The sequence below is a fragment of the Passer domesticus genome, chromosome 15 (genome assembly GCF_036417665.1).
Source record: "Passer domesticus isolate bPasDom1 chromosome 15, bPasDom1.hap1, whole genome shotgun sequence".
Taxonomy (NCBI): domain Eukaryota; kingdom Metazoa; phylum Chordata; class Aves; order Passeriformes; family Passeridae; genus Passer; species Passer domesticus.
Genome location: NC_087488.1, coordinates 15574448 through 15589494, shown reverse-complemented (window position 1 = coordinate 15589494; position 15047 = coordinate 15574448). Strand labels below are relative to the sequence as shown.

Sequence of the window (15047 nt, the reverse complement as noted above, 5' to 3'; positions counted from 1 at the left end):
GGATGGACTGGGCTGAGCTGGGCTGGACTGCACTGGGCTGGACTGGGCCGGACTGGGGTGAGCTGGGCTGGGCTGGTGGTCCTGGAGTTGCCTCCCCCTGAGCTCGGGGTCCTGGCCACCACTCAGCTGCAGCTTTCCATGGAAATGTGCAAAAACTCCTATTTTTGATCCTGGTCTTACACCAAATCCAGCTGGAATGGGCCGGTGGGATCTGACAGGGCAGACAGCTGGACAGACAGACAGACAGACAGAGCATGATTGCTCCAGCCACACTTCCTTAGGAAACCAGGCTAAAAATAAGCAAAATCCAGTTCTTTCCCACAAACAGCTCCAGCTGCCACAAAGTGAAGCTTTTCCAGTGCGAAGAAGTGTTTGGTAGAGAATTCCCAGTTGCTCCTGCTGGAGGGAGGCAGGGAGGGGGGAGCACTGACAGGATGGATGGAACCCCCTCTCCACCACCTGGGGCTCACCCAGAGCTCGGGAGCTGCAGGAAATTCAGGATATCCTGGAATTATCCTGCAATTCCAGAGTGGTTTGGGTTTTAGGAGGGACCTTAAAGCCCATCCAGAGCCACCCCTGCCAAGGGCAGGGACACCTCCCACTGCCCCAGGCTCTCCAAGCCCTGTCCAACCTCTCCTGGGACATTCCTGAGCCTTCCCAACATCTCCACAGCCCCTTTTGCTGTGGCTGGAGGAACAGCTTTCCCTTTTTTTTTTTTTGCAGCAAAGTTCATAATCCCCCCCAGCTCCCTCCTCAGGGGGATTTCCTTCACCTGGGGACCAGCTGAGCAGGGGGAGGGGGCTCCCAGCAGCACCCCCACATTCCCAAGCCCCCCAGGTGCTCCAGGCTCAGCTGGATTTGTGGGGTTTGTCCCTGCCCTGTGCAGGCAGCAGCTGTGGGTCAGGGTGAGGGGCTGCAGGGGAGCCCTACACACGCTGTGAGGGGCTGAGCAGCTTCAGGAGACCAGAACCATTTGCTCCATGCTGGGGCTCCTCTCCCAGCTCCCTTCCACTGGGTGGGATGGCACGGAGAATTTTGGGAATGGGGGCTCCCAGCCCTGCCATGCTGTGGGTGAAGCTCCTCACCAGGAAACGAGGCTTTCTCTGATAGTAAAAAAAAAAAAAAAAAGCTAAATTTGTTTCCCATCTTCCCTGAGGCTGGATTACAAATTTGACCCAGATGGGGAATCGTTGTTGTTCCTGTGGAAAACTGGATGCATTTTCTTTTCCATCCCAACGAGAGCAGTGTGACAGCGTCAGGCCCGGGACAAACACCACAAAAAGCAGTTCTGGGTCTGCAGGAGGGGGGACAGATGAGCCCCCCCAGCCTGGAGCCCTCCTGGGCTGGCTGGGACACGTGTGGGACGTGGCTGTGGAGGGGCAGAACCCGCTCTGGGGGACGAGTGTGGAGCGGGTGGCCAGGACAGGGGTTGGGGTGACAATTTCCCTGTGAGCCCCCGAGGGTGAGGAGGGGGCTCTGAGCTGTGGGGTGGCTGGGGAGGGGACAAGGGGATGGTTTGTTCTCACCTGGGAGCTTTTGGGGACCCTAAAGATGGAGCTGCAGCTGTGGCTCCTTGCCCTGCTCAGCCTGGGAGGGTTGGCACTGCTGGCTCTGTCCCTGTGTCCCTGCAGGTGACCCTCCAGGGCTCAGGGGACTGTCACCTGAGATGGATCAGCCTGGGCCAGGCTGGGGCTCTGCAGGGCTGCTGCCCCTTCCAGGCCAGCAGGTTCCAGCTGCAGCCCCTCCACCCCCTGCCCGAGCTGTCAGAGGCATTGCAGACCCAGGAAAAATGGGAATTTCTGCATCCTGAGGGCTCTGCTGCTCAGCACTGCCAGCCCCCAGTGCCCACGTGCAGCTGTGGCATCGCTGTGCCCGTCCCCCTGTCCCCTCCTGTCCTGCCTGTCCCCCTCCTGAGTGCCACCGGGGGACATCTGTGCCCAGCCAGGAGCAGGGGGTGCCCCTCGAGTGCCAGCCCTGGAACCCGGCCCAGGTGCCCAGGGGGGCTGGTCTGAGCCCAGGGCACTGCCTGGGGGGGCCAGACCCCACCTGGGGATCTTCCTCCTTTGGGATCTTCCTCTGGGATCCTCCTGGGGCTGCTGAGGGCCACACAGAGCCACCACCTGGGCAGGGCACTGCTGCCTCTGTCCCCTCTCCTGTCCCACAGGGCACCTCCTGCTCACACCTCATTGCTGGAGGTCCCCAAACAGGGTTTGGGGCAGGGGATATGGCATGTCCCCAAAAAGGGATTTGGTTCTGGCATCACGGAGTGTTCCCAAAAAGTGGTTTGGTGCTGGGGTCACAGAGTGTCCCCAAACAGGGGTTTTTGGGGCTGGGGACAGAGGGGTGTCCCCAAACAGGCTATGGCACTGCCATCACAGGGTGTCCCCAAACAGGGCTTTGGGGCTGGGGTCACAGGGTGTCCCCAAACAGGGCTTTGGGGCTGGGGTCACAGAGTGTCCCCAAACAGGGGTTTGGGGCTGGGGACAGAGGGGTGTCCCCACACAGGGGTTTGGGACTGGGGTCACAGAGTGTCCCCAAACAGGGGTTTTTGGGGCTGGGGACAGAGGGGTGTCCCCAAACAGGGTATGGCACTGCCATCACAGGGTGTCCCCAAACAGGGCTTTGGGGCTGGGGTCACAGGGTGTCCCCAAACATGGCACGGGAGCCCAGAGAGCACCAAGTGCTCGTTTTTGTCCTTTGGAAAGAGGAGACACTGGATAAATGACTTGGAACCGTTGGAATGGGGCATGTTAGGAATCCTGGGGCTGGGGGGAAACTTTTCTATTCCCTGAAAGGTGTTGGGGAGTCCTTCCTCCTCCCCCTGAGTCCTTCCTCCTCCCCCTGGCTGTGCAGGAGCAGGGTGAGGGGGGACACCAGGGGACAGCCAGCCCTGCCACGGTGGCCTCGGAGCCATCTGGAGAGCCCGGCTGCCCCTTCCCGTGGCTGGCCGGGCTCGGGGCCGCCCCATACCGAGATCAAATAAACACAAATTCCCTGAAATTATTCATGGCCCTGGGGACTTGTCTGCTGCCCGTCAGCAGCTGCTGATCAAATCAGGGCAGCTGTCAATTGGCCGGCAGCGGGAGGGGCTCGTTCTGGCAGACATGTGTGGGTAATTCCTCCTCCTCCTCCTCCTCCTCCTCCTCCTCCTCCTCCTCCTCCTCCTCCTCCTCCTTTCCTTCCTCCCTGCCGGGCTCCCGCTGCTCCCGCACCTGCGGCACGGGATGGGCAGGAATTCTGGGGGTGCCCCTCGCCTGCACCCCGGCAGTGGGACAAGGAGGGACCCCACGGCTGAGGGGGATGCGGGTCCTGCCACCTGCGCTGTGCCCTGGTTAATTAGGCTGGGTTAATTAGCTGGGAGGGGTGGCTCGGGGAGCAGTAATGGGCTGGGAACGGCTCCAGGCAGTGTCCCCTGGGATGTGACAGTGAGGGATGGATGGACTCGGAGTGGTGGTGACAGGACACGGGTGAATGGCTTCATGGGAGAGGGACGGACGGACGGACGGATGATGGATGGATGGATGATGGATGGATGGATGGATGGATAATGGATGGATGGATGGATGGATGGATGGATGGATGGATGGATGGATGGATGGATGGATAATGGATGGATGGATGGATGGATGGATGGATGGATGGATGGATGATGGATGGATGGATGATGGATGGATGATGGATGGATGGATGGATGGATGATGGATGGATGGATGGATGGATGGATGATGGATGGATGGATGATGGATGGATGGATGGATGGATAATGGATGGATGGATGATGGATGGATGGATGGATGGATGGATGATGGATGGATGGATGATGGATGGATGGATGGATGGATGGATGATGGATGGATGGATGGATGGATGGATGGATGGATGGATGATGGATGGATGGATGGATGATGGATGGATGGATGGATGGACCCATAGATGGATGGATGGATGATGGATGGATGGATGATGGATGGATGGATGGATGGATGGATGGATCCATGGATCCATGGATGGATGGATGGATGATGGATGGATGATGGATGGATGGATGGATGGATGGATGGATGGATGATGGATGGATGGATGGATGATGGATGGATGGATGGATGATGGATGGATGGATGGATGGATGGATGGATGGATGGATGGATGGATGTGTGATGGATGGATGGATGATGGATGGATGATGGATGGATGGATGGATGGATGGATGGATGGATGGATGATGGATGGATGGATGGATGATGGATGGATGGATGGATGGATGGACCCATAGATGGATGGATGGATCCATGGATGGATGGATGATGGATGATGGATGGATGGATGATGGATGGATGGATGGATGGATGATGGATGGATGGATGATGGATGGATGGATGGATGGATGATGGATGGATGGATGATGGATGGATGGATGATGGATGATGGATGGATGGATGATGGATGGATGGATGGATGGATGGATGATGGATGGATGGATGATGGATGATGGATGGATGGATGATGGATGGATGGATGGATGGATGGATGGATGGATGGATGATGGATGGATGGATGATGGATCGATGAGGGATGAATGATGGATGGATGGATGGATGATGGATGATGGATGGATGGATGATGGATGGATGGATGATGGATGATGGATGGATGGATGGATGGATGGATGATGGATGGATGATGGATGGATGGATGGATGGATGATGGATGGATGGATGGATGGATGGATGGATGGATGGATGGATGATGGATGGATGGATGGATGGATGGATGGATGGATGGATGATGGATGGATGATGGATGGATGGATGGATGGATGGATGGATGATGGATGGATGATGGATGGATGGATGGATGGATGGATGATGGATGGATGGATGGATGGATGGATGGATGGATGGATGGATGGATGGACCCATAGATGGATGGATGGATCCATGGATGGATGGATGATGGATGGACCCATAGATGGATGGATGGATCCATGGATGGATGGACGAATGAGGGATTTGGGGAATAAATCCTTCCCGGGAGGGCGGGCAGGCCCTGGCACAGGTGCCCAGAGAAGCCGTGGCTGCCCCTGGATCCCTGGAGCTGTCCCAGACCAGGCTGGCAGAACCTGGGACAGTGGAAAGGGTCCCTCCCTTCCTTTTCCTGCTGCTCAGCCAAGCATCAGGAGGTGGAAGGGTTCCTATTTCTGCTGTCTGTGTAACTGTGAACCTGGAAACCCCAATGATTTTTGTGACCTTTTTATGCCTTCCCTGTGCTCTCCTCCATCAAGGTGGCAAACCAGGCAGGACCAGCCTTTCACTGTGAGGGGATAATTTAGCGAGAAGTAATGAGTGCAATTTTAAAATTTGTAATTGAAACCAAGATCTTTAGACAGAGTGCTCTTGGGGATTTTTTTCTGTTGTTTTTTTTTTTTAAAGAAACCTTGGGATAGTCAGGGTTAGTGAGGTCCCCTTCCCTCCCCAGCAGCTCCAAGAGCAATTTTCCCTTATTTATTGGCACTCCCAAGGACCCCGGTTACCAGGGGGATAAAATCTGTCACCAGCGCCTGTGCTGCAGGTTCAGAGGAGGGTAATTTGTGTTTCCCCCTGCTCAGACAGCAGGTCAGGTCATAAAGCACCAGATCCACGGCGAGGGCAGAGCCTCTTTAAAGCTGCCCGTGCTGAAAGGTGCAATAATCCACCGGATTACTTTCCGGGGGAGCTGCAGGGAAATTTACTGCCTTGCAAAGGGATTATCCAGCGCTGCCGCCAGCGGGTTTCCTCCCTTTCTTTCCGAAGAGGAAGGAAGCTTTTCATTGAATTGCTGCTGCCGGAGCCCGCGGGAGCCGCTCCCCGCGGGCCCCGCGGCTCCCGGGGCTCGGGGAGGGAGGGAGGGAGGGAGGGAGGGATCCATCCCCGCCGTGCCGGGGGCATCCCGGTGGGAGAGGGGAGTGCGGCTGGGCTGGGACAAGGGTGGAGTTTGCACTGCACGGAATTGAGCTGCTGCAGGGGTCGGGTTTGCTCCAGAGGAATAAAACTGGAGGAGGAATAAAGAGGAGAAGGGATAAAGAGGAAAAGGGATAACCAGGAGGAGGGATCGAGAGGAGAAAGGATAACAGGAGGAGGAATAAAGAGAAGGAATAACCAGGATGAGAGATAGATAACCAGGAGGAGGGATAACCAGGAGGAGGATTAAAGGGGAGAAAGGTTAACCAGGAGGAGGGATAAAGAGGAGAAGGGATAAAGAGGAAAAGGGATAACCAGGATGAGGAATAAAAGAAGAAGGGATAACCAGGAGGAGGGGAAAAGAGAAGAAGGATAACCAGAAGGAGAAATAACCAGGAGGAGGGAAAACCAGGAGGGGGGATAAATAGGAGAAGGGATAAAGAGAAAAAGGGATAACCAGGAGGAGGAATAAAGGGGAGAAGAGATAACAAGCAGAAGAGATAAGCAGAAGGAGAGGTAATCAGAAGGGGAAAAGAGAAGGGATAACCATGAGAAGGGATAACCTGGAAGAGGAATAAAGAGAAGGGATATCCAGGATGAGGGATAACCAGGAGGAGGGATAACCAGGAGGAGGGATAACTCCTCTTCAGCTGCAGGAACAGCCTTTGCTTTGCTCTGCTCTGAGGACTCCAACCCTGAGCATCCCCTCCTGCAAACAGGGAGCAAACCCAAGTGCTCCATCCCCCATCCCGAGCAGAGAATGGAGCTGGAGCAGCTTCCCAGGCTGGAGCTGCAGCTCAGGGCCACTGCCGAGCTCCCGAGTCCTTCAGCAGAGCCCCCCGGGGCCGGGGCTCGGCGGGGGCATGCGGGGGGGTTGGTTTTGTTTGATTTCCTTCCCCTGGAAGGCAGGAGAGGGGGCTGGGGCAGCCAAGGCCTTTAATTGTGTGCAATGAAGGCTGACAGTGCCGAGGCACAGCCTTTAAAAGGGGTACTGAACCTTTAATTCCTGAATAAATCATCTCCAGTCTGTTGCTCCTTCATCTGCAAGCTGTTTGAGCGGGGCACACGGGCACTGCTGGGAAGGGTCATCCCCAGATCAGAGCCCTGGGCTGGCCCGGGTCACAGGCAGGACACCTGCCACAGGCTGTCCCCTCGGCAATCAAAGGGAGAGGAGATTCCTGACTGCTGCCACGCTGAGGGGCTCATTCCAGAGGGATGGAGAGCTGCCAGCTCCACCGGGCACAGCCCCAGCCCAGGGCAGGCCAGGCTGGGCACGTGCCAGCCCCAGCACCCCTGGGTGAGGGGCTTTGGGGATTCAACACCCCACCAAGCTGGGCACCTTCCAGCCCCTATTTTCTGAAGGGTTTTTGGGGATTCAGTGCCCCATCATGGTTGGTCGCATGTCATTCCTCATTTTCTGAGGGGTTTTTAGGGATTCAGTGCCCCATCATGGCTGGGCATGTGCCACTCCCCATTTTCTGAGGAGTTTTTTGGGGATTCAGTGCCCCATCATGGCTGGGCATGTGCCATTCCTCATTTTCTGACAGATTTTTAGAGATTCAGTGACCCACCAAGCTGGGCATGTGCCAGCCCAACCATCTGTAGGGTTTTTGGGGATTCAGTGCCCCACCAAGCTGGGCACCTTCCAGTCCCATTTTCTGAGGAGTTTTTTGGGGATTCAGTGCCCCATCATGGTTGGTCACGTGTCATTCCTCATTTTCTGAGGGGTTTTTAGGGATTCAGTGCCCCACCAAGCTGGGCATGGGCCATTCCTCATTTTCCGAGGAGTTTTTTGGGGATTCAGTGCCCCATCATGGTTGGGCACATGCCATTCCCCATTTTCTGAGGGTTTTTTGGGGATTCATGGAGCTGTTTCCCACCTGTTCTCACCCAAGCAGTGGCTTCAGCTGCGTTTTCACTCACGGTTTTCTCTGTGTTTGTTTTATTCAGACTCCACAGGGAGGAGTCCCGGGGGCTCTTTTGGGACCCCTTCAGGGGCAGCCCCAGCTGTGAGGGGCTCCTGGCAGTGGCACTGGGTGACATTTTTGGGGTGACCCCCTATCTTGTAGCTGCTCCACAGTGGAGAAGGGTGAGGAGGGGTCATCCCAAACCCCACCAAGGCCAGGGACCCCTCGGAGTGGCACTGGGAGAGCTCGGGGGTCCTTGTGTGGGCCGGGGACCCCCCAGCCGCGCTCCTCTGGGGGCGAGGGGGGAATCCGGAGCTTCTGGGGGGCAGGAGGAGCCCCTGGGGATGCTCCAGCTGGGAGCACGACCCGCCAAACCCCCTCGCTGGCTGATGTATCAAAGGGTAATTAGGAGCAAAGGGCACAGGGGTGCGAGGGAGCATTAATAAATTATCTGCCTGCTTGTTAATTGACGCGTCTCAGTCAGCCCAGGGCTTGGCTCCCCTTCCAGGCGCATCACAGCCTTGTTACTGCCCTCATTAGCATATTCAGGTCTCCCTGCTTAAAGCCAATTAGCTCCCGGCCAGGCCTGATTGGGGAGCCGCGGCCTCATTTGCACATTTTTGAATTGGTGAAAGAATCAGAAATAATGGAGGCAGCTCGGGGGTGGGGAGCGCTGGGGGGGCTCTGCCAGGACCTGCCGGGGAAGGCGAGGGGGAGCAGCTCGGTAATTAGGCTAAAAAGGAACGGGGGCTAATTTGGTCCCGGGCGGCTTGGGGAGCTCATCCCTTCCCCGTTCTTCCCTCCCAGTTCTTCCCTCCCGGTTCATCCCTTCCCAGCTCATCCCTCCCAGTTCATCCCTCTCATCTAAGCTTTTCTAGTTCATCCCTCCCTGTTCTTCCCTCTGGCTCATCCCTTCCCAGTTCATCCTTTCCTAGCTCATCCCTCCCGGTTCATCCCTTCCCAGACCATTTTTGTTGTCCACCCCTTCCCAGCTCACCCCTTCCCAATCCATCCCTTCCCAGTTCATTTTTCCCAGTCCATCCCTTCCCAGTTCATTTTTCCAGTCCATCCCTTCCCAGTTCATTTTCCCAGCTCTTCTCTCCCAGTCCATCCCTCCGTGCCCTGCCCTGGTTCCTGCGGGAAGGAGAGATGCTGGAGAGCCCCGGGCTGGGCTCTCACCTCCCTTTTTGGGAAGAAGGAGAGGTGCTGGAGAGCCCCGGGATGGGCTCAGCCCGGCTGCCCCCATTTTCGGGGAAGCAGGGCCCTGCCTCATCCCTCCAACAGGGATTTGGGGCTGGAATTCCCGTCCCTGCCGCCTCGCACCCTTTTCCTGCCGTTGGAGCTGCCCGGAGGGCAGGGTCCCTCTCTCCCCGGAGGGAAGGGTCTCTCTCCGGAGGGCAGGGTCTCTCTCTCGGCTCCAGCCTGGTTCCCGTGTGACACCGGAGCTGCTGGGGCACAAAGGCAGCCTTGTCCCGGCGCGATGAACCCGAGCACGGCTCACACGGAGATCCGGCCGGTCCGGCGGCACCGATCCGTGCCGAGCCGCTCCCGGCTCCGAGCTGGTTCACGTTTACACAAAAACGGTTCTGTCCCCTCCGCCAGCCCCGAGCCCCGGCCTGCTGCCTGTCACCCTGGAGCCCCGGGCTGTCCCCTGGGGCCGGAGATGTCCCCTGGAGCCCAGGAGTGTCCCCTGGAGCTGGGATGTCCCCTGGAGCCCCGGAATGTCCCCTGGAGCTGGGGGTGTCCCCTGGAGTCCAGGACTGTCCCCTGCCCAGCCTGGTGCTGGCAGAGCTGTCACCGCTGAGCTGCTCTGGGTTTGTCCCCAGCCCCATCCCGGTGCCTGGAGGAGTGACTTTGCCCTGCAGGAAGCTCCCAGCCGTGTCCCCCTCTGGCAGAACCCCTGCCCTTCACTCCTTTTGGCCGGGCTTTTTGGTCAGGGCTCATTTTTTAAAAATAGTGATGGAGAGGGGATTTTTTCCTCCCTTTTTTTCTCATTTTGGTGATAACATAGAACGTGCAACCTTGACCCCACATCACCCATCCCCCTGACCCTGTGTCACCCATTTCCCTGACCCTGTGTCACCCATTTCCCTGACCCCACAGCACCCTGACCCCATGTCACCCATCACTTCCACCTGTGGCTGACCTGGGGTTTTGGGCTCTCCCAGCTCAGGCTGGAGCTGTATCCCTGTGGAAGTTTCTGCCTGGCATTTCCAGGGGATGAGCAGCAGGCAGAGCCTGTGCTGCCCGCCTGCTTTGGGCTGGGATGGAGTTAATTTCCTCCTGGAGCTGCCCTGGGTGATAACTCAGGGATGCTCTGGGCTGGAGACTTATTTATCTCCTGGGAGTGCATCCCCTGATCTCTCAGCTCGGTGCTGGGAGGAGTTCTGCTCCAAAAATCATCAGGAATCGTGAAGCAATTAACTCTGGGAAGTTATGTTGGCCCAGTTTTTGAAGTCTGCTTTGATTCCCTGCCTGCTGTGGCTGTTAATCACTACTTAATGCAGCTTTCTGCATTTTTATCAGCATTTTATCTGCTGTAATTTATTGTGTGTTGCCTTAACCGAGGAAGCATTTTCATGTGTTGAATGTCTCCGTGTAGGCAACCCCTGCTCCGATGCCCCTCAAGTGCCAGTTTTATTAATTAAAAACAAACATTTATCAGCTTAATGGAGTGCAGAAGGGTTTTATCCCTGCTCTGGGCACACAGTCTCCTCTGGAAATCCCAGTTCCTCCCCAGTGCCGTGTCCTGTACCTGCAGGCACCGCTTGGCATTCCCACGGTGCTCTCGTAGGGTCAGGAAGAATCAACTGCAAATTTAATTAACGTTCATAACGTCTGGGCTGAAGCGGAGCCCAGCAAAGCCAGCTCTGCCCTTTGCCGGTTGGAGCCAGAGCTGGAGGGAGCTGGGCGTTATCAATAATTAACCCCGCTAATTTAGGGGAAGTATTAGGGCCTTAATGAAGATGTGAAATGTTTAATTGTTGTGCCGGCAGCGCTGGGGCTGCTGAGGAAGAGGAGGTTGCACAATTAATTGCTGTTCCCGAGGGGATCCCGGGGCAGGTCAGGGACTGCAGGTCCTCACACCCATCACAGCCACGGGAGCCGCCGGGACACCGCCCAACCCATTAAAACTTCATCAAAACTTGTGTTAATTACCTTGTAATTAAGCTGTGGATGGCCCTGGGGGTTCAGGCTGGCCGCGATGTCCCCGTGCAGGACAGGGAGGGATACGAGGGGTATTCAGGGCCGGGCTGTGGTTCAGCGTGGCCTCTTTGGGTCCCATCCCCAGGGTTTGCTGGGGCAAAAAACAATTTATTGTCCACTGAGGAGCGGGGCTGGGCCCGGCCCTCCGGCCAGGAGGATGAGGATGAGGATGATGATGAGGATGAGGATGGAGCCGTTCAGAAATCCCAGGGACACACGGCAGGGATGCCTCAGAAGGTGCCAGGAAAAGCTGGTGAAGCAGCCTGGAAAACTCTGCAGCATTTCCTGCATGGAATTAAAGCTCAGGACGCTTGGCTGGCCGGGAAGCCCCACAGGAGGGGAGGTGAGCTGCGGTGTGCTCCCAGTGAATCCCCATCCCCATCCCGGGGGTTTTCCTGGGCTCTGGAGCAGGACAGGGATGGGTCTAATCCCTCTTTGGGAAGGTGATTCCCAGCAGGAGCTCTGTCAGAAGTTTTATTAATTGAAAACAAAGCATTTATCAGTTTAATAGAGAAGCAAAGGGGTTTTATCCCTGCTCCTGGGCACACAGACTCCTCTGGAAATCCCAATTCCTCTCAAAGGGGTTTTATCCCTGCTCCTGGGCACACAGACTCCTCTGGAAATCCCGATTCCTCCCAAGGCTCCCCAGTGCCGTGTCCTGTACCTGCAGGCACTGCTCGGCATTCCCACGGTGCCCTGGGATCCACGGATCCTGAAGGGCATCCACTGGTGCCAAACGGGGTTGTGCTGCCAGGTGAGGGCACCAGGGACAGGAACTGCCTCTAAAAGCGCTGGCACTCTGCAAAAAATTAAAATAAAAGAGTGGGGAAAGCCACAAATGGCTTCTGCTCTCGTCTGGGGGAGGGAGCTGTGGGGTGGCAAATGCTCGCAAATGCTTTTAATAAAGTGTTCTTTCCTGAGTCCAGGGGAAAAATCCCGGAAACCTCAAGCTTTTCCCATGACATCAGGAGCAGATGCTGCTGGGCACAGCCCTGTGCCCGTCCCCAGCTCCCTGCCAGGCACAGCCCCGAGCAGCGGGATGCAATTCCCGGGGAATCTCCGGCTGTCCCTGGCAGGACGGGGCTGGGGGCACCCGGGGACAGTGGCAGGTGTCCCTGCCCTGGCAGGGTGGCACTGGGTGGGCTGTGAGGTCCCTTCCCAAACATCCCAGGATGGTGTGGAAGAGGAGTGTGGAGGGCAGCGGGCAGGTGCCAGTGCTGGTGGCAGCGAGGACCCGTTCTGTCACACGGCTGGGTAATTTCTGCGGCAATTAATGCCTCATTAAAGTGCACGAGGGAACAATCAGAGCAGTGAATCTTACCCAGCACAATGGCTGGGCCCTCAGGGTTTTTCCGCCTTTCTTTTGAAAAGGAAACAGTCTTTTTCTGGCTTTAACTGCTCCCTGTCTGGAGGCAGAGCAGGAGGGAGCCTTGGTGGGCATCTCCATTCCCGGCTGGTGCTTGGAGAGCACCCCCGTGATGGGATTTCCCAGGATTTTCCTCTTCGATCCCTCGGGGAAAGCTGAAACCTCCAGGACATGAAATCTGGCTGAGGCAGGGATGAGCACCAGCCCTGTCCCGAAGTGTTTGTGCTGAGGTGTCCCTCACCCACCGCAGCTGCAGGAGGCATTTCCAGGGCTGGGAGGGAATCCCAAGGGGTGACAGGGAGCTCCTTCCTGGGGACACACCGCGCAGGGGACGAAGGGAATGCTGAGATGGGCAGAGAGGCTGGAGCTTGGGGGCTCCTGGGAAGGGTTTTGAGGATGAGGAGGTGACCAGGGCGGTGTGACAAGAGGGAAAGGGGAGATGTGGCTGTGGCTGGGAAGACCCTGAACATTCCTGGCCGGGTTTTGGGGCTCGTTCCCACCCGTTGTGACATCAGGCGGGAGCAGCTGAGCCCTGACCGTGTCCCTCTGTCCTCAGGAGCCTGATGCCACGCACCCTGGAGGGCCAGATCACCATGGAGAAGACCCCCAGCTACTTTGTCACCAAGGAGGCGCCGCGGCGCATCCACAACATGTCCCGGGACACCAAGCTGATCGTGGTGGTGCGCAACCCTGTCACCCGCGCCATCTCGGACTACACGCAGACCCTCTCCAAAAACCCCTCCATCCCCAGCTTCCAGGCCCTGGCCTTCAAAAACCTCAGCACGGGACTGATCGACACGAGCTGGAGCGCGGTGCGGATCGGGATCTACGCCAAGCACCTGGAGAACTGGCTGCAGTACTTCCCGCTCTCCAAGTTCCTCTTCGTCAGCGGCGAGAGGCTGGTCAGCGACCCCGCCGGGGAGATGGGCCGTGTCCAGGACTTCCTGGGGCTGCACAGGGTGGTGACGGACAGACATTTCTACTTTAACGAGACCAAGGGCTTCCCCTGCCTGAAGAAGCCCGAGGGGGGGAGCAAGCCCCGCTGCCTGGGGAAATCCAAGGGGCGGCCGCACCCCCGAATCGACGGGCTCGTGGTGCAGCGCCTGCGCGAGTTCTACAGACCCTTCAACATGAAGTTCTACCAGATGACAGGGCAGGATTTTGGGTGGGACTGAGCCCGTCCCCAGGGCACGCTGCTGGGTTGGCACCTGGGATGCCAGGACTGCGGCCCGGGGATGCCAGTGGTCATTGTGGTCAAGGAATGCTCATGGTCATCATGATCCAGAGATGTCTATGGCCATCATTGTCCAGGGATGCCCATGGTCACTGTGGCCCAGGGATGCCCATGGTCATTGTGGTCCAGGGATGTCCATGGTCACTGTGGTCAGGGAATGCTCATGGTCATCATGATCCAGAGATGTCTATGGCCATCATTGTCCAGGGATGTCCGTGGTCACTGTGGCCCAGGGATGCCCGTGACCACCCCACCAGCACCCTCCTCCCTTTGTTCTAATTTATATCGGACCTTTTCTGGCAAGAAACGGACTTTTATTGGAGTAGAGAGAAATATTTAATAAAAGCTCAGCTGAGCCCTGTCCCCTCCCTGAGCAGATTAAATATTCTTCCACATAAACCTTGCTGATCTCTGTTAACTGGGGGCGGTCTGGGTGGGAGTTTGGGTTTGTGTGCACGGGGTCGTGGATCCACCCCCAGAATGAAACCTGGGGGCAGCAACCCCCAACCCTGGGAGATGTTTTGGAGATGGAAAAAAGTCTGCAGGAATTTCCCAGCTGAGCAAAACAGGGAACAGCAGCAGTTCTGAATAAATGCCAGGGCCTGGCTTAGGGAGAGGCAGCTGTGGATCACCTTCCATGCTCCTTGAGTGGCCCAGCTGGTAGGGCAGGGCTTTTCTAACCCTTAGCAGGAAAATTCCAGCTTCTCCACAATTTACCCAACTCTATTCAGTTCAATAATCTCAATAGTTTTTCAAATCTGCAGCCACTGAGGGTCATCACGGGAGGCTGCAGAAATTACTTTAATCTCTACTAACTAGTTTTCCCTTAATTAAAGATGGGGAAAACATTTCATTAACCTCTAAGATCTTATTAGTGACTTGTATTTGTCTCTTTAATGGGCTAATTATGAGTTTTGGAGGGCCCTCAGGCCCTGCATTGTTTGCAAATCTGCTTTGGCTGTGGTTCCTTCCATCGTGCAGCATCCCAAACCCGCTGAGGTGCCTCCAGTCCTCCCTGCTGCTGCTGCCTGGGCAAGGAGGGAAGCAGGTCCCACTCCTGGGATGTACAACGGGCCTCATCCCTTCTCCTCCCAGCTCCGGGGTGGTTCCACACCCACGTCTGGTGTTTCATCCCACGCAGCCCTCCCTGCCCCGGCTCCTGGCACCTCCCTGGTGTCCCTGGGGGTGAGGGTTGTCTCCTGTCCCATGCTCTGGGCTGCAGGCGAGGTTGGACATGCTCCTGCTCATTCCCAGGACAAGAGACACGTGCTTAAGGTGATGCTGGAGGGAAAAGCAAGCAGCTGCCAGGTTCTGTGTGGAGAGGCCGTCGAGGTGACAGGTGACAGTCCCCAGGGCTTTGTGACCAGCACGCATCAGGACATTGCCACGGCAGAGTG

At 56.8% G+C, this 15047-nt stretch overlaps 1 protein-coding gene across 1 annotated transcript in view; it reads left to right on the top strand.

The window, feature by feature from the left end:
* Window positions 1-14049, top strand: part of HS3ST6 (heparan sulfate-glucosamine 3-sulfotransferase 6) — a 31359-nt gene extending 17310 nt beyond the window's left edge. The window contains exon 2 of the mRNA XM_064390072.1: window positions 12973-14049. Within this exon, the coding sequence (XP_064246142.1) occupies window positions 12973-13591 (619 nt within the window). The 3' untranslated portion in view covers window positions 13592-14049. The remainder of the gene's footprint in view (window positions 1-12972) is intronic.
* The last annotated feature ends 998 nt before the right edge of the window (window positions 14050-15047 follow it).